The sequence below is a fragment of the Oncorhynchus masou genome, chromosome 30, assembly GCF_036934945.1.
Source record: "Oncorhynchus masou masou isolate Uvic2021 chromosome 30, UVic_Omas_1.1, whole genome shotgun sequence".
In the NCBI taxonomy this organism is placed as follows: domain Eukaryota; kingdom Metazoa; phylum Chordata; class Actinopteri; order Salmoniformes; family Salmonidae; genus Oncorhynchus; species Oncorhynchus masou.
This window is the reverse complement of record NC_088241.1, coordinates 29,840,583-29,868,078: the sequence shown is the minus strand read 5'-3', so window position 1 is coordinate 29,868,078 and position 27,496 is coordinate 29,840,583. Positions and strand designations below refer to the sequence as shown.

At 42.5% G+C, this 27,496-nt stretch overlaps 1 protein-coding gene across 2 annotated transcripts; it reads left to right on the top strand.

The window, feature by feature from the left end:
• Positions 1 to 254: 254 nt before the first annotated feature.
• LOC135522502 (adenylate cyclase type 3-like) lies at positions 255 to 27,496 on the top strand. Of its 2 annotated transcripts, none has more exons than XM_064948805.1 (21): positions 255 to 605; positions 917 to 2,430; positions 3,674 to 3,823; positions 12,361 to 12,503; positions 12,616 to 12,727; positions 12,963 to 13,090; positions 13,535 to 13,693; positions 14,046 to 14,211; positions 14,588 to 14,704; positions 15,201 to 15,343; positions 15,690 to 15,851; positions 15,959 to 16,046; positions 19,060 to 19,176; positions 19,531 to 19,799; positions 20,036 to 20,117; positions 20,285 to 20,443; positions 25,006 to 25,152; positions 25,352 to 25,465; positions 25,807 to 25,933; positions 26,045 to 26,169; positions 26,650 to 27,496. In XM_064948805.1, the coding sequence occupies exons 2-21, from the start codon at positions 1,756 to 1,758 to the stop codon at positions 26,830 to 26,832; spliced, it is 3,366 nt and encodes a 1,121-aa protein (XP_064804877.1). In that variant the 5' UTR covers positions 255 to 605; positions 917 to 1,755; the 3' UTR covers positions 26,833 to 27,496. The 2 variants fall into 2 exon arrangements, with proteins under 2 accessions (XP_064804877.1, XP_064804876.1); XM_064948804.1 differs by having other exon boundaries at positions 14,585 to 14,704.

Sequence of the window (27,496 nt, the reverse complement as noted above, 5' to 3'; positions counted from 1 at the left end):
CGGGAAAACATTATGCGAACTTTAATGGCAATTAATCCATAATATGAAATCAAGTGTCATATTAGTTCATCCAGTCATAATGAATAACCATATGCTATTTACATTTAGTTATCCTATTTGGAATTGTCTGTCCTAATTTCTGACTTTGTACATGGGAGGCAAGGGGGGTGATCTAAAGACTGGGACGGGCTTATCAGGGGTGAAAGTGAAGATCGAGGGCGAAAAAGCAGAGCTGTTCCGTGTTTTCTGCAGAAGGCGAGAGTCCATTGTTGTCTATTACTCGTCGAGAGGGACATGTTCATGTTATTCTTATAACAAACACCCCAAACGCACTGTTTTGATTACAAGTGACATCTAATCCTTAAAAGAGCGAGCACCACCTATAGGAGATCGAAAGTGGCTTTTTCATGGCTCTGTAAGCGGATGCAACAATATGCGGATGGTTTTTACAGCATCTGGTACAAAATCTCTGTTCACATGCGGCATTTTAAAAGGGATAGATAGACAGGAGATGCCAAACGTCGAGTCACTGGAGAATGAAAACCTACATTGAAAGATCACGTTCATCTTTGGCCATCACCACATGTTAAATGGATACCGAATGGGTAAATAATGACGCTTATTATTTTCAGTCATTCGATCATTTAAGTGGGTATGACAATAGCAGTCCTCTAGCACATTTTCAAAATAGAAATGTAGCCACGCGATTTAACCCTGTAATCACAGGCAACAAACTCATCAATATGTGTAATGAGGGCAAGAAATATGTAAATATGATGTCCTTATACTGTAGGCTGGAAAACCGTGTTGCTTAATAACACGGCAAAACATACTTAAGTATTTTAAATGGATAGTCTCGATGGTGTCATTTTGGACATCCATTTTACAAGTTCTAACGTTTTTGTCTTTTTCATAGAGCGCAACATGTAGCCGATTTCCTGTGTGCACTGTAAAATCAGAAGTCCCGCATAGTGCTCCGGGGTTATTATCAACTGAGGACAGAGGCGCAGTTTTCTCAAGCTAAATATTGGAAGGGAACGAAAGACATTGCTCTCGGGATCAGTCTGTCAACTGCAAAGGAGAAACGAATCTAGGCCTTTTTTTTGCAAAACTTGCAAAGGCTGTCCATATTTCCCAGTAATTTTCTTAAAAATCCCTGTTTTTCCCAACGTGGATTGCTAGTCAGGCGTTATCTCAGGTGGAGGGGCCACAATTCATGATCAAACAGCATCCCATATTCTTCACTTCTTTTGAGTTTTCACCATGGAAACCCCATGTGAACATTGGTGACGACCTTGATGCAATGAATATGGAGAGAAGGGTGGCAATGTAAACAAAGTTTTGTATTCGAAAAGAAACGAAGCTATATTATCACCCCCACTTTATTCTTAGTGAATTTTCCATGGGCTCCTTTTGCCTTAGGCCTACATTTAGAGAACATTGGATTGGTGAATCAACTGACACTGTCAGAGGCGTGTAACTAACAAATATGTGAGCAAAGCTATTCCAAAGTGCAGATCCTGATAATCAAGACACTACGTGGGATTTAAAGGACATTCGTGACACCTCAGGGCAAAGGGTTCAGTTTACACGCAGGAGAATAAAAGGAAACCCGATGAGAGAGCACGATGTAGGCCTACGTTTGAACCTTACAACAGTACCTTGAGGAGTTTTACACCTGCAGAACTACAAACAGATTTCCACTTTTTTACGACGAGGTCACAGGAAGAATACAAAACGTAGTCATTATTCACGATGCCTCGCAACCGGGCCTTCTCAGAGCCGGAGTACTCAGCAGAATATTCCGCGGACTGCTCTGTGACTCTACCATCGGACCCAGGCCATGCCGTGGGGCGCTCGCACGAGGTAACGGTTCGCAGCCAAGGGTGCTGCCTCTGCCTCCCACGCTTCATGCGTCTCACCTTTGCACCCGAGTCTCTGGAGAACCTCTATCAGACCTATTTCCGGCGGCAGCGACACGAAACCCTACTGGTTCTGGTTGTGTTTGCTGCCCTGTTTGACAGCTACATAATTGTCATGTGCGCTGTGGTCTACACAGGCGAAAAGCTGGCCTCTGTGGTGGTGGCATCACTGGGCCTGGCATCAGACATCCTACTCTATGTGTTGTGCCGCTACGGCCTGCTACCCGACCGCATCTCGAGACGTGTGGTGCCCTATGCCCTGTGGGTGCTCATTGCGGCCCAGATCTTCTGCTACCTGGGCCTGAACTATGCCCGCTTCCACCAGGCCAGTGACACAGTGGGCTGGCAGGCATTCTTTAGCTTCTCCTTCTTCCTGACACTGCCCTTGCGGCTCACGCCCATTGTGCTGATCACATCCGTGTCGTGCGGGGTCCACACCCTAGTGCTGGGGGTCACCATTGCTCAGCAGCAGCAGGAGGATATCCAGGGGGCTGCCCTCGGGAGACAGGTGAGAGTGGGGATGGGGCTGAGGACACGCCTTGGGTGGAGGATGAATTGCAGCGGGAGTGGGAGTGGGTGAGTTGTGATGGGGAAGGAAGTTGCAGGTGGAGAGGGAGACGGGTGAGAGTGGTTCAGGAAACACCTGGGGTGGGTGGACACATAAGAGTTGGATGAAGTTGCAGGCGGAGTTGGAGACAGGCAGGTGTGTGTGGGGGGGGAGGCACGGTAGATAGTAGGGTGACAGGTAGAGAGATGTGAACATATCTTGTGAAGTAGCTCATAAAATAACTAGGAACAGTGCAACATGCCATACTTGCAACTCGAGGAATTATGAGCAATTACTAGGGTATATACAGCAGATTTAATAATGTTAAAATGACAGTGCAGGTAAGTCATGCAAGCTTTCCTGATCACAAGAAATGGTGTGTTGAAATCATTTCATCATGCAGAAGATTAGCCTCAAGTCTATGTACTATTTATGTCACATTATGCCCTGTAATTGTCTTACAGCATCTACAATGAGTAGGTATTACTGATGAGTCTGCAAACAGGCTGACGCTATCAAATGTTTCGGTGACAGAGCAGAGGCTGAGGTCTCAGTGTCTCCTACCAACTAAAAGAGTCTTAGGTAGAATTATCAATGGCAAAAAAAAGTCTCTGTGGTTTTGTCATTTGTCTATATTTGTTATTTTAAAGGTCATTCTCTTGTTTGACATCAATACTGTTCTCAAATGGTCCACAGTTTTTGATTCTCAGTATGCTCATGTCTTTATCATAATGTCACATAAATCCAATGAGAGGCAGGCAGCCCAATAAAATGCCAACCACCCTATCAGAGCTTCAAGATGAGCGAATCAAAATATTATTCAATCAAAACAGTGCAGTATCCAAACTTTGTTTGAAATTTAACTCATCAGTAGCCACCTAATTGCAACCTATAAGAGTTTGGTAATGGTTTATTTAGAGTGCTGGTTTCGTTTTGCCTGTCTGCCACATTCATGGCTGCAGCAATTCAGTAAGATACCACTAGCCTAGATCATGATAAGTCTACACAAGGCTCCTCCCCACAGCGTTCAGAGTGTGTCCGTATGTCAAATCAAATTTGTATTTGTCACATGCTTCGTAAACGACAGGTGTAGACTAACAGTGAAAGGCTACTGTGCGTGCCTGTTTGTGTGTTTGTTATAGTGCAGGTGGTGTGTACATGTCGTGTGTAAATGTGTGTGTCTAATGACTCTGGCTTTCTCCAGCTGCTGGCCAACATAGTGATCTATGTGTGTGCCATCACTGTGGGCGTCATGTCCTACTACATGGCAGACCGGAAACACCGCAAGGCCTTCCTGGAAGCACGGCAGTCCCTTGAGGTCAAACTCAATCTGGAGGAACAGAGCCAGCAACAGGTGAGACTGACAGACTGAGACAGGGAGGAAGTGTTGGCAAAAACATATGGTGGGAGGACAGAGGGGCATATACAATATAGGGCAGGAGACAACATGTGCAGAGAGAGAAAAGTCACAGAGGTTGGTAGGTTTGAGTGGTAGGTTAGAGAGTGGGGGGCAATAAGGATCATGTGGCAGTGCCAGAGTAGTGCCCTGGTTTGAATGTATGTGATTCTGATTCAGACCTGTTTTATTTATGTTGAAGCCAAAGGGAATTGAAACAAAATTCTTAGTATCTACAGCTCCATTTGATCTACTGTTACAGTACACGTATACTAAGCTAATTACGTGTGTGTGTGTGTGTGTGTGTGTGTGTGTGTGTGTGTGTGTGCTTGTGCATATTTTGTTTGTTTGAGTTAGCACTGTGTCAGCAGTCATTTCCCCTCCCTCCCCGTCTCACAGCTGTGGCCATTGGGCATTCTTGATTGCTACTATTTATGGAACAGACGGTCACTGCTATATAGAGCTCAGAAAGCGGGAGAGTGCTGAGAGGAAAGGGGTGATTATGGAAGTGAGGGAGAGGGAGGGAGAGAGAGAGAGACTCTCCCAGAATACTAATGGAGAAGCATGGGCTGCCGGGATACAAGGGCCGCCAGCCAATCAAGGAGCATCCGGTCGCTGCAGGTTACTATAGCGACCGGCCTCCTGAGACGATGTCCGCAGTAATCACTCTGCTGACTCGCTTGCCGATTTTTTTTTGTCTCTCTCCATCAGGTTTTGATAAGAACGTAGAAAACCCCCGCCACGTTATTTGTTTTCCTCCCTCCACGTGTGTGTGAACTCAAGGCTTTTGTTTGCCTGATGCGTTTGTGTTTTCCAATGTTTATGTTTCTGGTCTTGGGTCATCAAGGGTGGAATCTGTTCAGATGGACTTGAGTGATAGTTTTAGGCCAATCAGATTTGTGTATAGGGACAGTGCTTTTAACAGGGAGAAAAGCTATAGGTCTATATGTCTATGTACTGTGTAATATGTGATTATATATCATGTTTGTCCGTTGGATGTTTATTATTTCATCAGGGAGTCATACTGAGACCAAGGTCTCTTTTACAGATAAGCCCTGCATTACAGAAATGACAGAAAATACACACATCAAAATGCAAGCAGAAAGAAACACGGTTCTAAAATACAAACACATTCATCAGTAATAAGCCTTTGTCAGGTTAAAAAAATAGAAAATAAGGTTCTCAATCAGTTTACTGAATTTCCCTAGAGGCACCCAGATATCAAATGTAAGAACATTTTGAAGATTATTCCATAAATAAGGTGCAATGAAACTAAAAGCTGATTTACCTAACTCAGTAGCAACCAAAGGATTTTCCAGAGTTAGCCATCCCTGAAACAGTGTGGTAACTCATATGTCTAAAGTTTAGTAAAGAAGTTAAGTACAGTGGGACGTTTTGTAAAAGGGCTTTCTAAATAAAAACATAGCAATGTATCAACCTACGTGACATCAGAGGGCCAACCAATTGTCTGTCGGACCCCAGTAAGACAAGCTGTCGCTAATGGGGATCCTAATAAATCAAAAGAATGCCGTGACTACGAGTACAAACATTTTAGCCCGTATTAAAGCGCAGTGCACTATGTTAAACTGCATCTAACAGCTTTAATGAAGTGGCAGCTGACTTCATATAGATGATGTCGCCATAGTCTAGGACCGATAGGAACGTCGACTGAATAATCTGCTTTCTACTATTTAGCGAGAGGCAGGACCTATTTCTATAGATGTTATGAAAATTTTGTTCTCAATGTTCATAAACTGAACTTCACTTAAAATACTCTATCTATTACTAAGAATTTCTTATTGAAATGAAATATACAGAGGCCAGTTTACAATAGTCAGTAAGGTTTATTTACCAGTGCGCTCCTGTACATATACAAAGACATTCCTTTTATAACTTTCTCTTACCCTACACACATACATACACACCAACATAGGGATTTTCTCATGAGTTTCACCACAGTCTATTACCACTCAGCTGACAGTTCCAGTCTGGAGGGGCTCTCCCTATCCTATCTTATCTTCCCCAGAGTTAATGCTTCTCTTCGTTCTCTTTCGACACACACATACATTCCTTTCTTATGTTAAATGTATACATCATTTAGTCATTATTCATAACAATCATAACAATAGAAGACCATTTTTATTATCAGCTTCATAACTCATCAATATGCTTTTTAAAAGACAGCTTTAAATCTAACCAGATATTTGTAAGCAGGGACACAATCAATATGGACACTATCCAAATGACATGCTTCAATCATCAGAGTTATTTCTATGTGCTCTAGAGAACAGTTTTACCTGCATGCAATACTAATTCCATGGTCAATAAAGTTTTTCTGTAATACAATGAAGGAAGACTGTAGTTCAGATAGAGCCTGCTCAACCTTGGGAGCAATAGCATACACAACAGTATCATCGGCATACAAGTGCAGTTTCTTCTTAAAAAAAAAAACATGTCGATATTGTTAATGTTAAAAAGCACAGGACCAGAATCGACCCCTGTAGGACACCTTTCGTAATATCCAGGAAACCTTATTTAACACCATCAGTAGATATACATATTGAGTTTTATCTGTCAATACATTTTAAAACCAGATACATGCAATCTGGTCTAGGTCAATTGAGGAAAGACTCTGAATTAGCCATGAGTGATCAAAAGTATCGTAAGCCTTTTATCCATACAGTTAGCTACATCATTTATAACTCGGGATCCAGCAGAGATTTTGCTGTGAGCTGGTCTAAAACCCGACTGATGTACATTTAAAAATAAGAAAGATCTTATCTGAGATTAATCAAAGATTCTAATATTTTAGCAAGGCAAGAAAGTTTAGAAATAGGGTGATTTAATGATTTAGATCACAAGGGTCTGCACGTTTGTGAAGGGGGAGTACATGGGCCACCTTCCAAATCTTGGGGATAGTACCAGATATAATCGTCAGGTAAAAAATATGGGTTATTGATTCAGTAATCAGTGGGGCAGAGAGCTGCAGCAGGAATGGATCAAGAATATCAGCCCCAGTGGATTTTTTTTACCAGTCTTAAACAAGGCATTTAGCACATCACATATAGTAAATTGTTGAAATGAAAACAAAGATTCACTAGAAGTTGATGGGTTAACCATCAGAGGAAGAGCAGTTGATTAACTTACCAGGGTCAATTTAACCACAATTTCTGGCAAATAAAAAGCCTGCCTGGATAAAATTATGATTAAAAGCATCGCTTATCCCATTCTTCTCAGTTATGATGCCAGAGTCAGACAGAACTTGCTTAGGCAGGGAAGAAGAGGAATTTGTATGCTTCAGTGCATTTACTATTTTCCAAGATTTTGAAGGATCACCAGCAGATGGATATAGAGTTTAAAAGGTAGTTTGATTTAGCTTTCTTAATCAAGACTGTACATCTGTTTCGCAATTGTCTGAAACATTTCCAGTTCTTTTTCCTTGCTTTGGCCCAGGTCTGATTTCGCATCTGAATGAGCTCAGATTAGAAGTCGACCGATGAATCAGAATGGCCCATTAATTCGGGCCGATTTCAAGTTTTCATAATAATTGGAAATCGGTATTTTTGGATGCCGATTTTGCCGATATTTATATATATATATATATTTTTTTTACAACTTTATTTAACGAGGCAAGTCAGTTAAGAACACATTCTTATTTTTAATGACGGCCTAGGAACGGTGGGTTAACTGCCTTGTTCGGGGGCAGAATGACAGATTTTTACCTTGTCAGCTCAGGGATTCAATCTTGCAACCTTACGGTTAACTAGTCCAACGCTCTAACCACCTGCCTCACGAGGAGCCTGCCTGTTACACAGTAAGAAGCCAAGGAAAGTTGCTAGCGAGTATTAAACTTATCTTATAAAAAACAATCAATCAATCATAATCAGTAGTTATAACTACACATGGTTGATGATATTACTAGTTTATCTACCGTGTCCTGCGTTGCATATAAATGATGAAGTGTGCATTCGCAAAAAAGGACTGTCGTTGCTCCAATGTGTATCTAACCATAAACATCAATGCCTTTCTTTAAATCAATACACAGAAGTATACATTTTTAAACCGGCATATTTAGCTAAAAGAAAGGTTAGCAGGCAATATTAACCAGGTGAAATTGTGTCACTTGTCTTGCGTTCATTGCACCCAGAGTCAGGGTATATACAACAGTTTGGGCCGCCTGGCTCATTGCAAAGTAATTTGCCAGAATTTTATGTAATTATGACATAACATTGAAGGTTGTGCAATGTAACCGCAATATTTAGACTTAGGGATGCCATCCGTTAGATAAAATAGGGAACGGTTCCGTATTTCACTGAAAGAATAAACGTTTTGTTTTTGAAATGATAGTTTCCGGATACGACTATATTAATGACGTAAGGCTCGTATTTCTGTGTGTTATTATGTTATAATTAAGTCTATGATTTGATAGAGCAGTCTGAATGAGCGATGGTAGGCACCAGCAGGCTCATAAGCATTCATTCAAACAGCACTTTCGTGCGTTTTGCCAGCAGCTCTTCGATGCGCTTCAAGCATTGCGCTCTTTATGACTTCAAGCCTATCAACTCCCGAGATGAGGCTTGTGTAACCGATGTGAAATGGCTAGCTAGTTAGCGGGTGCGCGCTAATAGTGTTTCAAACGTCACTCGCTCTGAGACTTAGAGTAGTTGTTCCCCTTGCTCTGCATGGGTAACGCTGCTTCGAGGGTGGCTGTTGTCGATGTGTTCCTGGTTCGAGCCCAGATAGCGGCGAGGAGAGGGATGGAAGCTATACTGTTACACTGGCAATACTAAAGTGCCTATAAGAACATCCAATAGTCAAAGGTATATGAAATACAAATGGTATAGAGAGAAATAGTCCTATAATTCCTATAATAACTACAACCTAAAACTTCTTACCTGGGAATATTGAAGTCTCATGTTAAAAGGAACCACAAACTTTCATATGTTCTCATGTTCTGAGCAAGGAACTTAAATGTTAGCTTTCTTACATGGCACATATTGCCCTTTTACTTTCTTCTCCAACACTTTGTCTTTGCATTATTTAAACAAAATTTAACATGTTTCATTATTTATTTGAGGCTAAATTGATTGTATTAATGTATTATATTAAGTTAAAATAAGTGTTCATTCGGTATTGTTGTAATTGTCATTATTATAAATAAAAAAAAAAAAAAAATGGTCCTCCAATAATCGGTATCAGCATTGAAAAATCATAATCGGTCGACCTCTAGCTCAGATAGCTCTGAAGATCTAACCCTTGGTTTTCTGTCTTTGACTCTCAATTGTTTAAAAGGGGCTTGTTTATATGCCAAAGGAATTATATGTGGAGGATACATTTTCTAGAGCCAACTCTGGGTCAGGAATACAGGAGACAGTGGCTAAATCAGAGTATAACCATGTAAAGGATTAGTATTTTGCAGTTTCGTATCTCTAATACATACCATGGGATGTGATTTTTAACATGTACAATGCATTTGGAAAGTATTCAAACACTTGACTTTTTCCTAATTTTGTTACACTACAGCCTTATTTCTAAAATTGATTCAACAATTTAATACATTTTAGAATAAGGCTGTAGCGCAACAAAATTCTCATGAATCTACACACAATACCCCATAATGACAAACCAAAAACTGTTTTTTTTGTGCAAATTTAGAAAAAATGTAAACGGAAATATCACATTTACATAAGTATTCAGACCCTTTACTCAGTACTTTGTTGAAGCACCTTTGGCAGCGATTACAGCCTCGAGTCTTCTCAGGTATGAAGCTACAAGCTTGGCTCACCTATATGTAGGGAATTTCTCCCATTCTTCTCTGCAGATCCTCTCAAGATCTGTCAGGTTGGATGGGGAGCGTTGCTGCACGGCTGAATAATTTTGCACGCCAATTTTTCAGTTTTTGATTTGTTCAAAAAGTTTGAAATATCCAATAAATGTCGTTCCACTTCATGATTGTGTCCCACTTGTTGTTGATTCTTCCCAAAAAAATACAATTTTATATCTTTATGTTTGAAGCCTGAAATGTGGCAAAAGGTCGCAAAGTTCAAGGGGGCCGAATACTTTCGCAAGGCACTGTAGTTGCCGGTGATGTCTGGTGAGGACCTGCTTTACAACAGACCTACAAGCCCTCAGTACAGCCTCTCTCAGCCTAATGCGGACAGTCTGAGCACTGATGGAGGGATTGTACGTTCCTGGTGTAACTCGGGCAGTTGTTGTTGCCATCCTGTACCTGTCCCGCAGATGTGATGTTTGGATGTACCGAACCTGTGCAGGTGTGGTTACACGTGGTCTGCCACTGAGAGGATGATCAGCTGTCCATCCTGTCTCCCTGTAGCGCTGTCTTAGGCGTCTCACAGTACGGACATTGCAATTTATTTCCCCGGCCACATCTGCAGTCCCCATGCCTCCTTGCAGCATGCCTAAGGCATGTTCACGCAGATGAACAGGGACCCTGGGCATCTTTGTTTTGGGGTTTTTCAGAATTAGTAGAAAGGCCTAAGTTTTCATAACTGTGACCTTAATTGCCTACCCTCTGTAAGCTGTTTAGTGTCTTAACGACCCTTCCACAGGTGCATGTTCATTAACTGTTTATTGAACAAGCACGGGAAACCGTTTTTAAACCCTTTACAATGAAAATCTGTGAAGTTAATTCGTAAAAATCCAAATATCTTTGAAAGACCGGGTCCTGAAAAAGGAACATTTATTTTTTTTGCAGAGTTTATTAACAATCAAAACATATAGCCCAACGTTTGTAGAACAACTAAAGTTACAATATTAACTCTAAATTAAGCATATAGGAGTACCTATTTCTTTGTTAACCACTCAACACAGAAGAGCCACGTCCGGACTCCCTCAAATCGCTTGGAGAAAATATCCTTTCTATTTTATTCAGCTTTGTTCAATTGTATTCTTTATACTATAAAATAATGCCATGGAATTCAAAGCAAATCTTGTCTGCTGAATGAACTCGTGTAGCCCACAGCCATTTGGCATAGCCAGATCAGGACCTAACATAAGGAAAACTCAGAGTATGCACTTCTGTTCTTCTGAAATTTACTACATTTTCTAAAATATATCATGGATTTATTGTGAAGGTGGGGTTGTTGTCCTGTTCGAAGGTGAACCTTCGCCCCAGTCTGAGGTTCTGTGTATTCTGGAGCAGGGTCTCATCAAGAATTTCTCTGCACTTTGCTCCGTTCATCTTTCCCTTGATCCTGACTAGTCTCCCAGTCCCTGCCGCTTTTAAATTTCCCCACAGCATGATGCTTCCACCACCCTGCTTCACTGTAGAGAGAGTGCCAGGTTTCCTCCAGATGCAACGATTGGCATTCAGGCCAAAGAGTTCAGACCAGATAATCTTGTTTCTCATGGTCTGAGTCCTTTAGGTGCCTTTCGTCAAACTCCAAGTGGGCTGTCATGTGCCTTTTTACTGAGGAGTGGCTTCCGTCTGGCCACCCTCCCATAAAGGCCTGATTGGTGGAGTGCTGCAGAAATGGTTGTCCTTCTGGAAGGTTTTCCCATCTCCACATAGGAACTTTAGAGCTCTGTCAGAGTGACAGTCTGGTTCTTGGTTACCTCCCTGACCAAGGCCCTTCTCCCCTGATTGTTCAGTTTGTATGAGGGGCCAGCTCAAGGAAGTCTTGGTGGTTTCAAACTTCTTCCATTTAATAATGATGGCGGTCACTGTGTTCTTGGGGACCTTCAATGCTGCAGCAATGCTTTGATACCCTTCCCCAGATCTGTGTTTCGAGAAAATCCTGTCTCGGAGCTCTACGGACAATTCCTTTGACCTCATGGCTTGGTTTTTGCTCTGACATGCACTGTCAGCTGTGGGACCTTATATAGACAGGTTTGTGCCTTTCCAAATAATGTCTAATCAATTTACCACAGGTTCACTCCAAACAAGTTGTAGAAACATCTTAAGGATGATCATTGGTAACAGGATGCACCTGATCTCAATTTCGAGTCTCATAACAATGGGTCTGAGTACTTATGTAAATAAGGTATTTCTGTTTTTATTTTTAATACATTTGCAAAAAAGTTTAAAAAATATATTAACTGTTTTAGCTCTGTCATTATGGGGTATTGTATGTAAATTGACGAGGGGAAACAGTTATTTTTTAAATCTTTTTTAGAATAACAAAATGTTGAAAAAGTCAAGGGGTCTGAATACTTTCCAAATGCACTGTATGTACTGTTTGAGCACATCTATTGGTTGAAGGGTGATAGAAGTAGATATAAATGGAAGTGGAGGCTTTGGGATGGCAACGGACAGTTTCCTTTGGACAGTTTCCAACTGATGGTTTCCTTTGTTATAGAAAGTGGTTTGATCAGGTCACTGAATCTTTTCTGATTCTGATTGAGTCAAAGATTGATTCTGCTGCCAATCACACACAATGAAGTGCCTTTATTGTAAGCTGTGCATGCATCTATTGAGGCTCTTTAGAGTCTCCTCAAATCGACTGAAACCTCACCACTCTCCCTGTCATCCACAGGAGCGTCTCTTGCTGTCCATCCTGCCCAAGCATATAGCAGACGAGATGTTACAGGACATGAAGAAGAAAGAAGCCAGTCAGACTGGACAGAAGGAGATGCAGCAGTTCAACACCATGTACATGTATCGCCACGAAAATGTCAGGTAAGACTATAGACCTATGGCTAGGAGAACATAACTTATATAGTATACTATGTTATATAACACAGAGGCAGGATGACGTGATGACCACATGTAAATCCCCTTTCTCCTTCAGTATTTTGTTTGCAGACATTGTGGGATTCACTCAGCTGTCATCATCATGCAGTGCCCATGAGCTGGTCAAGCTCCTCAATGAACTGTTTGCCCGCTTTGACAAGCTGGCTGCCGTGAGTCACTCATACACACACACACAGACATAAATATATTACTTACTGATTAAAAATGTATATTGGTTGGCATGTATACTAATCTTTTAAACAGATTTATTTATAGATGAAAGTTAATTTAAATGAATAATCACATCATTTCACACACAGATGAAATCACTTATTTGAATGTTCCAGCCTCTCCACTACCTCACTGTGTGTGTGTGTGTGTGTGTGTGTGTGTGTTTCTGTGTAGAAATACCACCAGTTGAGAATAAAGATCCTGGGAGACTGTTACTACTGCATCTGTGGCCTGCCAGACTACAGAGAGGACCACGCTGCCTGCTCCATCATGATGGGCCTGGCCATGGTGGAGGCCATTTCGTGAGTAGCACCCAATGGAAATGTGGACTGTAGAAACGTTAAAGTGGTTTGTGGTATAGGCTGCATGTGTCAAAGGACATCCTATTCACCCACTTAGGGCCAAAGGGAGCATACTACTGTAGGACATATTACTTTCATGTGCTGAAAACAGGTCTGACATCTACAGTATCTGGATAAATGCTGAGAAAATAATACACAATTCATATTTTCTTAAAAGGTTTGATGCGCTTTTAAGTCCAAACCTTTCAGTACTCCGATTGACTTCCTTTTCAGACATGTTCACATCTCAGAGGTCCTGTACTTGTGGTGAATAGGGTGTCATTTGAGATTTGCACATAGAGTAGGAATAATGTGATGTGCTGGAGGCAAAACAAATGGTAGGGGAAAGACTGGCTAGGATGGTTATTTTTGGCTTTGTGTCACGGTGACTGGGTTGTCCTGTAGGTATGTTCGTGAGAAGACCGGGACAGATGTGGACATGCGTGTGGGGGTACACACTGGCACTGTCCTGGGGGGCGTCCTGGGACAGAAGCGGTGGCAGTATGACGTCTGGTCCACTGACGTCACCGTGGCCAATAAGATGGAGGCGGGGGGAATACCGGGGTAAGAAGGAACTGGTTAAACCCTTCGAAGTTATTACATTTTCCCTAACTCTATTTACAGATCTTTACTACAACCTTAGATGATGCACAGGCAAGATTTACCTGCCTCGTGCACTCATATTTGTCAAATGTGTTTGTGCCCAATACAAACCCTACATACCAGTACAAAATGTATTATTGCTAGCAATAAGTTATGAAGTCTGTAAGGAAATGTTGATGTACTGTATATCAAATAAGAGGGTGACAGCAGGAATTATTCAGTTTGCAATAGGGAGGGCATAGGGTCAGCCTCCACCCGCCCTGTCATTGATATGCCAGGCTCTCTGACCTATAACCCCTGACCTTTGTGGCAGGCGTGTGCACATCTCCCAAGCCACCATGGAGTGTTTGCACGGGGAGTTTGATATGGAGCCGGGGAACGGGGGGGACCGCTGTGAGTACCTGAAGGAGAGGGGCATCGACTCCTACCTGGTGGTGGTGCCCAAGGGCCCCCTGGGAAAGAACGGCATCAACGGGGTGGTGAGTATTGCCTCAGCACCTAGTTTTATTCAACCTCTATTCTTACAGGTTCTTCACACTGAGATAAAACCTCTGTAAAACTTTCTTTTACAACCAGGTAGTAGTTACTAAGAAATAACTTTTGTCTTTAACTTTGGTACCAGTCACCAATTTAGTTGAATTCTTTGAGGTATTTACCAGCGTAGTTTCCTAGTTAATACCATGAAAATACCAGGTAAGTAACAGCTTACAACAGGCTGTAAAAGAAAGCGTTGCAAAAATGTCAATATTTTCTTCTCTCCAGATTCCTCCTGTCAACACACCACAGTCACTGTAACACACCTCACATTCTCTCTCTCTCTCTCCTCCTTCCTGTCTCTTCGTTTCCTATCAGAAGTTGTCTGTGATGTCATCCAATGGGAACTCTCCATTGTTGATCAACACCACTGAGTGTAATGGGAGTGTCCACACAGCCTGCACCACACCAGACGAGCCAGAGGAGCTGGACACACGGGTAACATATGACCTTTACTGTAACCCCTAACACACAGGATTGCAACTCTGTGTCCTACAAGTGCACAGTGTGTGCAGGCCTTTGTTCCAGTTTAGGATTAGTACACCTATTCAAATGATTAACTCATCATTGTCTTATATTTAGACCTCGATATGTAAATTCAGGGGTGTGCTGGCTAGTATAAAAACCACCAAATACTTTGGCTGTCTCCAAGACAGGAGTTGCTCCAACGTGTGCTACCTTCTCCACTTCAAACCTGAATGAAGAGTGGCTACTTCCAGATTCTCCACCCTTCTCATTAAGTGTGCACTTGCACACTCCCCATCATGGATCTAAAAGCATTGAATTGGTGTAAGTATTGGCTGGAGAGAGTTTCGACCATTGTTAAATCCATGAGGGAGTGTGCAAGTGCACACTTTAGAAGAAGTGTGGAGAATCGGGGTGCATCCAGTGGGTGGTGTATTGACAGAACAGGAATGCCACCTTGTGACTCCAGGTGGTGAACCCTTCGTTCCCCAACCCTCGGCGGAGGCTAAGACTGCGGGACCTGGCCGAGAGGGTGATTGATGCGCAAGAGAACGAACAGGAGCTCAACAAACTGCTCAATGAGGCACTGCTGGAGAGAGAGACCGTACAAGCGTGAGTAGACAGAGAGTGAGGGTGTGTGTTGGGTTACAAAATTCCAGGAACTTTAAATAAATTCCCTGCTTTTCCTGAAATCCTGTTTGGCGGATTCTGGATTTCATGCTTATTCCCTCCTGGGAATCCCCCAACCAGGCATTTTGGGAAAACCAGGGAATTTATTTTAAATTCACAGAATTTTGCCAGCCTGTGTGTATCTATGTATGTGTGTGTGTGTGTGTGTGATAGTCATAGAGAAACAACCAGTAGCAGAGGGCGTGTGAGTGAGCCTTGTGCAGCCAGGTATGAATCCTATGGTTATGTGAGCAGACAGAGCATGTGAATCCTCCCTCTGCCCTGTCAGTTTGAAGGGGAAACGCACCAACCGTCTGTCCCTGCGCTTTGTGGACCCTGAGCTGGAGACCCGTTACTCTGTAGAAAAGGAGAAGCAGAGTGGAGCTGCCTTCAGCTGTTCCTGTGTAGTGCTCTTGTTCACTGCAGCCATGGAGGTCCTCATAGACCCTCGGTGAGTGCACCTTAACACTCTGTCTCTGTCTCTCTGTCTCTGTCTCTCTGTCTCTGTCTCTCTCTCTCTCATGTTCCTTATGTTCTGTGTGTTCTTGCGGTTGACAGGATGATAGCAAACTACGTGACCCTAGCTGTGGGAGAGGTCCTGCTGCTCGTCCTAACTGTCTGCTCTCTGGCGGCCATCTTCCCTCGAGTGAGTGCCTCCTCCCCCCGCTCCACTGTCACACTTTGCTCAACATCCAACCAAAGAGCAGCAAGCCTTTCAGAGCGAGCAACAGTTAACCCACAGCCAAATCATATTTTATCATAGAACATTTTCCACAACATAATAAATTTGTAGATATGAAGATATTTGTTGTGGTATACTCTTGACTAAAAATAACGTAGTTGTGATAGTGGATCGTAGTTAAATAACTTAGATGTGCTAAGCATCTCATGATGCTGTGCATTTGATTTGTACATACACTCCCAATGTTATGTAAGCTGAATGTGGTAAAGCATAGGTCTAATCAGCACCCCATACGTTTATTCATTTGTCACGCATCAGCACTTTTGATCTGACCTCATGAGCCAGGTCATGGAAAGTCACATTTATTGACTGCTACAGACAGTTATGTAGCTACCACTATCGACTGCTACTATCACCCTAACAGCAACACTCCTCCCCCATCCCCACATTGCCCACAAGGGTTTTGGACCCCATGCACTGTATCTGTGCACTGTGTGCGCACAGACACACACACACACACACACACACACACACACACACACACACACACACACACACACACACACACACACACACACACACACACACACACACACACAGACACACAGACACGCATACAGTGCATTCGGAAAGTATTCAGACCCCTTGGCTTATTCAACATTTTGTTAAGTTACAGCCTTATTCTAAAATTTATGAAAATGTTTCTCCTCATCAATCTGCACGCAATACCCCATAATGACAAAGAACTAGAGAATCTTGTGAGTCCTTAAGGTGCCTTTTGGAAAACTCCAAGTGGGCTGTCATGTGTCTGTTACTGAGAAGTGGCTTCCATCTGGCTACTCTACCATAAAGGCCTGATTGGTGGAGTGCTGCAGAGATGGTTGTCCCTCTGGAAGGTTTTCCCATCTCCACAGAGAAACACTGGACTCTGTCAGAGTGACCATCGGGTTCATGGTCATCTCCCTGACCAAGGCCCTTCTCCCCCGATTGCTCAGTTTGGCCGGGCGGTCAGCTCTAGGAAAAGTCTTGGTGGTTCCAAATTTCTTCCATTTAAGAATGATGGAGGCCTCTGTGTTTTTGGGGACCTTCATTGCTGCAGAAATGTTTTGGTACCCTTCTCCAGATCTGTGCCTTGACACAATCCTGTCTCGGAGCTCTACGGACAATTCCTTTGACCTCATGGCTTGGTTTTTGCTCTGACATGCATTGTCAACTGTGGAACCTTATATAGACAGGTTTGTGCCTTTCCAAATCATGCACAATCAATTGAATTTACCACAGGTGGACTCCAATCAAGTTGTAGAAACATCTCAAGGATGATCAATGGAAACAGAATGCACCTGAGCTCTATTTCGTGTCTCATAGCAAAGGGTCTGAGTACTTATGTAAATTAGCTCCCAAGTGGCGCAGTGGTCTAAGGCACTGCATCTCAGTGTTAGAGGCATCACTACAGACCCTGGTTCAATCCCAGGCTGTATCACAACTGGCTGTGATTGGGAGTCCCATAGGGCGGCGCACAATTGGCCCAGCGTCGTCTGGGTTAGGGGAGGGTTTGGCCGGTGTAGGCCGTCATTGTAAATAACAATTTGTTCTTAACTGGCTTGCCTAGTTAACAATCTATTTTAGAATAAGGTATTTGTGTTTTTTTTTAAATATATATTTACAAAAATGTATATTGTGTGTAGATTGATGAGGAAAAATATAATATAAAAATATAAGGTCACAAAATGTGGAAAAAGGGAAGTGGCCTGAATACTTTCCGAATGCACTGTACATACATAAACAAACAGATAAACAACTACTATATCGAGGGCAAAATGCATGTCCATGTCGACATGTCTGTGCCTGTCACAGTACAATGTCAACCACATGAACACCAGAAACCACACACATACATATACAATTCACCCCAGAGCCTATTAAAAAGAGCTTTTAGTGCTACATAATGAAATGCTTTTACTTGAAGCTAAATGGACCAGATTATTGTTCAGCTGCTGAGAGAATGTACTGTACCCAATGAGATCAGATTTAACCTTGGATATCTGAGTCCCCTCGCGCGACAGTAGTTCCACTCCAGTGACTATTCTTTATCTATGGAAAATCAATCCCTGCACATCATAGATGTTCATAGAGAAGCCCTCTGGTTGGACTGATGTATGACTCCTAATGGCATGGTTGATGGTTCAATGAGGAAAACCAATATGTTTCGTCCTCGGTTTGTCACAGCTCATCTGAAATGACTGTTGACAGATACAGCACTATATAGTAGTATACTGTACTGTCACTAACATGAAAGTCACTAATAGTACAGAGGTAGGCTCTTAATTTGAACACCCTGTTTTGGTTCACCTTTATTTAACTAGGCAAGTTAGTTAAGAACAAATTCTTATTTACAATGACGGCCTACTGTTGCAGGAGAACATTCCTGCAATGCAGGAAATGTACAACTTGTAGTGTATTTGAGGTTTAGAAATGCTTCTGGAGTTTACCACTTTGACATTCCAGACTTGATTTTCTCTTATAAGAAATGCATCAATCCCGACAGAAATGTCCAATAACTATAATCCACATAATCATTTTTTTTTATCCTGTAGCAAACTGGTGCAAATTAATAATCTTCATCTGTACTAACTCACTCGGAGAAATACCCTGACCTCTACTATGGTTTCCATCTGACGATGCGTTTGAAAACTGAACATGATTACGATGATGATTACAATTGTATTACTTTGTTGGTTACAGCGAGCAAAGACGGCCGTCACCATCAATCATAGTTCAAACGTTTTTCATGTTCCGCCATTGCCCCACATATACCACAGGTGTCATAAAAGAGTGTTGTAAAACATTACTCAAAACCACATCAATACAACAATGGTGGTGGTGGTGGTGATGATGATGATGATATATATTACTGGTAGTTCACGTGACTGGTTAATGATATTTCTGTTGATGACCAACATGTTATTTTTCCTCCTAGGTTTTCCCTAAGAGGCTGGTGTCTTTCTCCACATGGATCGACCACACCCGCTGGGCACGGAACACATGGGCCATGGCAGCAATCTTCATCCTCACCATGGCCGACATTGTGGACATGGTGAGAAACGTTCATCGTTAGTCCAGTAGAAAAAAAATCACAACACTGAGGACAATGGCTTTCTGGTGTTGAATTATGCAGTAGCATGCCAACACACAAGCCTTCCCATAAACCATGGTTTTGCTTAAGGGTCCGTTTTTGGTATTGACATGCATGCATACCATCCATATGCAACAGCACGCATTGCAGTTAAATGTTTTAAATTCATAATAAAGCCACAAGATGGGAGTGAAACCAAGGATTTTTAAAAAGGGTCCAGGTAAGTTTGGAGGAAGCACTAGAACTCGATTGAGTGGTGGCTTGGGCCTTGCATTGACATTTGGCCTCTATCCCCTCTCTGTCCACGACCTGTAGCTGAGCTGTCCCCGTCCCTCGGGAAACGCCACAATTTCCCCTCCTTCCTCTGTTGTCCAATCCGGGGCAGAGGGCTGTCTGGACAACCCCAAGTACTACAGCTACATCGCTGTGCTGGCACTCATGGCGACCACCATGCTGGTGCAGGTCAGCCACATGGTCAAGGTCACACTCATGCTCCTCATCACCATAGCGACGGGCATCGTCAACATCTACAGCTGGAGGGACATATTTGACCGCTACGATATGGCCCGCTTCCAGGACTACAGGTGGATGTGGTTGTGGTGTTATAAGCTGTAGAACAGGTGTGGGTGGTGGTCATCAGTTTATGGATGTGTGGTCATAATTTCTTTTCAATTAGTAAAACTCTAATTGGAATTTCAGTTGACTGAATTGAAATGAAATTAACCGCAACTCTGATTGCCATGTTTAGTGTGATATTGCTGTTCTGTAAACAATGTGAGCATGCCGGTGATTTCTGATTATCTCTGTGCTCTGTTTTTAGGTCTTACCTGGTTCCCTCCAAATATGCCATGACTGTGATGATCTTCATGATGATGATCAGTTTCTACTACTTTTCTCGACATGTAAGTTGCTGTGGCAGAAATCTACTAGTTATATAACTTCCAACCTCACTAAGTCATCACTACCTTATCTATTTTACACATGTTCTGCTTCCTCTCCATTCTTGTTAACCTCTCCACCTCTATTTGAACCTATTTCCTGTCTCCTGCCACCATGTCCCTGACTTTAGGTGGAGAAGCTAGCCCGTACTCTGTTCTTGTGGAAGATTGAGGTCCATGAGCAGAAGGAGAAGGTGTATGAGATGAGGCGCTGGAACGAGGCGCTGGTCACTAACATGCTGCCAGAGCACGTAGCACGCCACTTCCTGGGCTCCAAGAAAAGGGACGAGGTGAGACAGCTTTACTACTGTAGAGGCAGTACCTGGTTCCCCCTTCATGGTAAATATACAGTGCCACGAAAAAGTATTTGCCCTTTCTAATTTTCTCTACTTTTGCATATTTTTGATACTGAATGTTTTCAGATATTCAACCAAAACCTAATACTAGATCAATGGAACCTGAGTGAACAAATAACACAACAATTACATACTTATTTTATTTATGTCATAAAGTTATGCAACACCCAATGCCCCTGTGTGAAAAAGTAATCCCCCCTCACACTCAGGAACTGCTTGTGCCACCATTAGCTGCAATGACTCGAATCAAGCACTTCCTGTAGTTGATTATCAGTCTCTCACGTTGCTGTGGAGGAATTTTGTCCCACTCTTCCATGCAGATCTGCTGTAATTCAGCAACATTTGTGGGTTTTCAAGCAGGAACTGCTTTTTTCAAGTCCTGCCACAATATCCCAATTGGGATCCAGTCTGGACTTTGAGTAGGTCATTCAAAAATGTTGACTTGTTTGCCTTTTAGCCATTTTCATGTAGACTTTGTGTTTTTTGGATTCTCATCTTGCTGCAAGACCCAGTTGTACTTCAGCTCACAGACTGTAGAATGATCTGATACAGAGCAAAATTCATGGTTTGTTCTATTAAGGCAAGTCGTCCAGGTCCTGAGGCAGCAAAGCATCCCCAAACCATCACACTACCTGCTTGACCGTTGTTATGAGGTTCTTACTGTGGAATGCAGTGTTTGGTTTTTGCCAGGCATAATGGGACCCATGTCGTAAAGTTATACTTTTCAGTCATCTGTCCATATAACATTCTCCCAAGAGTTTTGATGATCTTCCAGTTGTGTTTTAGCAAACATGAATCAACTTTTTGGACGACATGGGTCCCATTATGCCTGGCGAAAATCAAACACTGCATTCCACAGTAAGAACCTCATACCAACAGTCAAGCATGATGGTGGTGGTAGTGTGATGGTTTGGGGTCGTATCCATTTTTTTTTTGTTATTTGTAAATTCAGGTTCCCCTTATGTTATATTAGGTTTTGGTCTGATAACATTCAGTATAAAAAAATATGCAAAATTATATAAAAACCCAGAGCTCTAAATTAAAAAATGTCATTTGATAGCACTGAAAATATATATTTTTTCATTGATTAAAATATAGCCTAAGGTATATTGGGCCTTGAAGTATTCTAGCTACTTCTGAAGCACATGTTTTTTTATTTTACTAGGCAAGTCAGTTAAGAACAAATTCTTATTTTCAATGACGGCCTAGGAACAGTGGGTTAACTGCCTGTTCAGGGGCAGAACGACAGATTTTGTATCTTGTCAGCTCGGGGATTTGAACTTGCAACCTTCCGGTTACTATCCAATGCTCTAACCACTAGGCTAACCTGCCGCCATGTTGTGTCCTTGAAAGTAATATGTAACCCTGTAAATGCATTTAGGACCATATGTGACCAGAATTGTCACACTTTATTGCCCTGACCGCACCTACAATGTAAACTCTAGGGCTGAGACGGTTGAATTCTGGATGACAGTTATTAGTCAGCCAAATAAACGTGTTCACCGTTATAACCGTTCGAATAGCAAAACAATTATAATAGATGTACGAAACATGTGAACACTAAGTGTACAAAACATTAGGAACCCCTTCCTAATATTGAGTTGCACCCCCTTTTCCCCTCAGAACAGCCTGGACTCTACAAGGTGTCGAAGGTGTTCCACAGGGATACTGGCCCATGTTGACTCCAATGCTTCCCACAGTTGTGTGAAGTTGGCTGGATGTCCTTTGGGTTGTGCACCATTCTTGAAACACACAGGAAATTGTTGAGCCTGAAAAACCCAGCAGTGTTGCTGTTTTTGACATACTCAAACCGGTGAGCCTGGCACCTACTACCATACCATGTTCAAAGGCACTTAAATATTGTCTTGCCCATTCACCCTCTGAATGGCACACATACACATACCATGTCTCAAGGCTTAAAAATCCTTCTTTAACCCGTCTCCTACCCTTAATCTACACTGATTTGAAGTGGATTTAACTGGTGATATCAACAAGGGATCATAGCTTTCACCTGGTCAGTCTGTCATGGAAAGAGAAGGTGTCCCTAATGTTTTGTACCCTCAGTGTATATATATTTTTTAAAGGCACATTTTCTCCTCTGCTCCTAACTGCATTGTGCTGCTGCTGCAGGGAGTGGGGTGTTGCCTTGGCAACCAAAGCCTTGTTTGCTACAACACATTGCATGTTTCAGCAAGGAGCAACAAAGTTTCATCACGTTGTAGAGTCCATGTTAGAGCAAAAACTGACTCAACTGCACAAATGGCCGGCCATCCTGTCTTCAGTCAGGTGGTCGTTCATATACGGTACCAGTCAAAAGTTTGGACACACCTACTCATTCAAGGGTTTTTCTTTATTTTTTACTGTTTTCTACATTGTAGAAATATAGTGAAGACATCAAAACTATGAAATAACACACATGGAATCATGTAGTAAGCAAAAAAGTGTTAAACAAATCAAAATATAATTTATATTTGAAATTCTTCAAAGTAGCCACCCTTTTCCTTGATGACAGCTTTGCACACACTTGGCATTCTCTCAACCAGCTTCACCGGGAATGTTTTCCAACAATCTTGAAGGAGTTCCCACACATGCTGAGCATGTCTGGGAAGACTCATCGCAAACCATCTCAATTGGGTTGAAGTCGAGTGATTGTGGGGGCCACGTCATCTGATGCAGCACTCCATCACTCTCCTTCTTGGTCAAATAGCCCTTACACAGCCTGGAGGTGTGTTGGGTCATAGTCCTGTTGAAAAACAAATGATAGTACCACTAAGCGCAAACCATGCTAGTTAAGTGTGCCTTGAATTTTAAATAAATCACAGACAGTGTCACCAGCAAAGCACCTCCACACCATCACACCTCCTCCATGCTTCAAGGTGGAAACAACACATCGTTCACCAACTCTGCGTTTTACAGAGACACGGCGGCTAGAGACAAAAATCTCAAATTTGTAATCATCAGACCAAAGGACAGATTTCCGCCGGTCTAATGTTCATTACTCGTGTTTCTTGGCCGAAGCAAGTCTCTTATTATTGGTGTCTTTTAGTAGTGGTTTCTTTGCAGCAATTCGACCATGAAGGCCTGATTCACGCAGTCACCTCTGAACAGTTGTTGATGAGATGTGTCTGTTACATTTATTTGGGCTGCAATATGAGGTGCAGTTAACTCTAATGAACTTATACTCTGCAGCAGAGGTAACTGTGGGTCTTCCTTTCCTGTGGCGGTCCTCATGAGAGCCAGTTTCATCATAGCGCTTAATGGTTTTTGCGACTGCACTTGAAGAAACTTTGAAAGTTCTTGCAGTTTTCCGGATTGACTGACCTTCATGTCTTAAAGTAATGATGGACTGTTGTTTCTTGTTGCTTATTTGAGCTTATCTTGACATAATATTGGCTTGGTCTTTTACCAAATAGGGCTATCTTCTGTGTACCACCTCTAACTTGTCACAACACCACTCATTAAGGAAAGAAATTCCACAAATTAACTTTTAACAAGGCATACCTGTTAATTGAAATTACATTCCAGGTGACTACCTCATGAAGCTGGTTGAGAGAATGCCAAGAATGTGCAAAGCTGTTACCAAGGCAAAGGGTGGCTACATTGAGTAATATAAATTCATTTGTTTCACACTTGTTTGGTTACTACATGATTCCATATGTGTTATTTCATAGTTTTGATGTCTTCACTATTATCCTACAATGTAGAAAATAGTAAAAAATAAAGAAAAAACATTCAATGAGTAGGTTTTGTCCAAACGTGTATATATATTTATTTAATGGATATGACAGTTATTTAATTGTCATGATGGTCTTCATCCATAGCCATGGGTTATATGGTAATTGTGCCAGCCCAAGTAAATACATAGGTTTTAAGGCAGTCAATGTGAAGTGGGACCAATACATGTATAGTTCCTGAAGTTGAGAAAGAGGTATCAGCCACGGTCACTGTGTGCGGTGATCATCCCCCATGTTATCACAGTGGTACTATCAAGGCACAAGGAGAGACCAAAATGCAGACACAGGAGGCAGATGGTTGGAGTCATACAATGTTTATTAATCCAAAGAGGTAGGCAAGAGAATGGTATGTGGACAGGCAAAAAGGTAAAAACCAGGTCAGAGTCCAGGAGGTACAGATTGGCAGACAGGCTCGTGGTCAATGCAGGCAGAATGGTCAGGCAGGCAGGTAGAAAGTCCAGAAACAGGCAAGGGTCAAAACCAGGAGGACTAGGAAAAGGAGAATGCAAAAATCAGAACGGGGAAACCGCTGGTTGACTTGGAAACATACAAGACGAACTGGCACAGAGAGACAGGAAACACAGGGATAAATACACTGGGGAAATTAAGCGACACCTGGAGGGGGTGGAGACAATCACAAGGACAGGTGAAACAGATCAGGGCATAACAGGTAAGGTTTGTTTAGCTATTGCAATGGTTACAGCTGGAGTTATACTCTTGAGTTATCTATGTCTGTTAATCCGAAATGTATGCCACTTCCAGGAGCTGTACAGCCAGTCATATGATGAGATTGGGGTGATGTTCGCCTCCATCCCCAACTTCTCGGACTTCTACACAGAGGAGAGCATCAACAACGGGGGAATTGAGTGCCTCAGGTTCCTAAACGAAATCATCTCCGATTTTGACAGTGTAAGAAGCTCATGAATGCATAATTTCATTTTGTGACTTGTAACAGTCGTGCAAATGTTGGAACTAGCTTGCTATAACAATGGAGGTACTGTATGTTATTACTCCCTATTCCCGATGCATGCCACTGTATAGGAATTAAAGATGCTGCCTAACACTTTGAGACTTCACCTTTCAACCCGTGACCTTTAACCTCTGACAGCTCCTGGACGAGTCTCAGTTCCGCTGCATCACCAAAATCAAAACCATTGGCAGCACCTACATGGCAGCATCAGGTGTCACTCCCAACGTCAGCAACGGCTACGCCTGTCTGAAGGTCAGCTCATTACCATGGTCATCAGCCAATGGGTCTGGGTCAGGGGAGGCTTAAACTAGCCGTGTAAACTATATTAGGTAAACTCCTATAGTATGACATAATCATGTGAACTCCTATAGCTAAACAGCAGAACTCCTGATGAACTCAGTCTAGAGCATCTTCTATTGTTTGTGGTAGCAGGTCAGAAATGTGATCTAGAGCTTTAGTACTGATCTTTTACCCTCTGTAATTTTATGGGTGATGATGATCGTAGTGGTTGCGGTGGTGGTGGTGATCAAATTAATTCACTTAACTTGATGATGGTGATGAAGATCGTTAAGGTAGAGGGCTCTGTTGTGCAGAAAGAAGAGCTGACTGACAGAGAACGCTGGCAGCATTTGGCAGATCTGGCAGACTTTGCTCTGGCCATGAAGGTCACACTCATGAACATCAACTACCAGTCCTTCAACAACTTTATGCTACGCATAGGTCAGTGCTAACCTTTCAGCCATATATTTTAAGATGAGAAGAGAATGGAGAGCGTGTCCTAGTTTTGTACTGCATGCATATCATGTATCCCATACTTCCTCCTCTCCCCAGGTTTGAATAAAGGGGGGGTGCTGGCAGGAGTGATTGGCGCCCGGAAGCCTCACTATGACATCTGGGGCAACACTGTGAATGTGGCCAGTCGCATGGAGTCCACAGGGGTCATGGGTAACATCCAGGTAAGGCCTCTCCATAACAGGGTGCGACGAGATGCAGGATGTGATAAGTAGTGAGGTGACAACCAGACAATCGGTTATAGCTGTAGCGCATTGGCCCGTAAGGTCGTTGATGTACCTGACTTCAGGTGAGGACTGAGCAGGAACACTTGATAGCCTACAATGATTGATGCATTGCAGTCACCTGCAAGATCTCAAACCCACATATAGCAATCTGATACCCGACTGCGCAGTCGATGATGTGACATGAAACCATTGGTTGACTGAAATGTAGTCGGCCTGGAATGCAGCCATTGTCTCTCAGATGGCTATAATAACACAAGAATAATCCTACTTTGTTTGATTACTATTTAGATCGTGGGATGTGACATCAGGGAATATCTTTAAGTGGATTACCAAATCTGGGCAGAAAACATGTTGGCTGGATCTGTATGCATACTGAGATTCAGCACCTAAAATTCAATGTGATTCTGCTTCCCCCAGGTGGTGGAAGATTGCTACCACATCTTGAAGGAGTACGGATTCCGTTTTGTGAGGAGGGGTCCCATCTTTGTGAAGGGGAAAGGAGAGCTGCTTACCTACTTTCTGAAGGGTAGAGAAAAACAGGGATCCTTCATCAACGGCTCCTCGGTCACCCTGCCACACCAAGTGGTGGACAACTCCTGACCTGCGTGTCAACGCTCACAGAAACACAAACGCACACACATAATCAGAAATATACATTCTAATGTATAAGTGAGATCTGAAATAATGCTTATACCAACACTCCATCTTTCAGAATTGCAAAGAATGTAAGAGGATATGTCACTCTTGCAAAGAGAGAAGATTTGTCCCGCCTCCCCCACCCTGTCTGTTCAAATATTTTTTTTTGCAAACTACAAAGCTTTTCAAAATAGTGCTCAGCTACTTCCACTACAGACTTATGAACACATATCACGCTACTGTATAGTTACACATATTTACACACATTCTTAGACAAACACTCTTCAGACACAGACCGTCTGACAAACACATTAATGAATTCACTACAATGCCATCACTCAAGCCAGATGCAGCCAGGCTGTTAGACTAAATGCCTAATTTTGAATACTTTCACCCTTTTACAAAATAATTTATATTTGGAAAATAATGGATTTCATTGTGTTTATTACAAACTGCTTGGAGATGAAGATGACCTGAGATAAGATGGTAGTGTGTGTGTGTGTGTGTGTGTGTGTGTGTGTGTGTGTGTGTGTGTGTGTGTGTGTGTGTGTGTGTGTGTGTGTGTGTGTGTGTGTGTGTGTGTGTGTGTGTGTGTGTGTGTGTGTGTGTGTGTGTGTGTGTGTCTGTG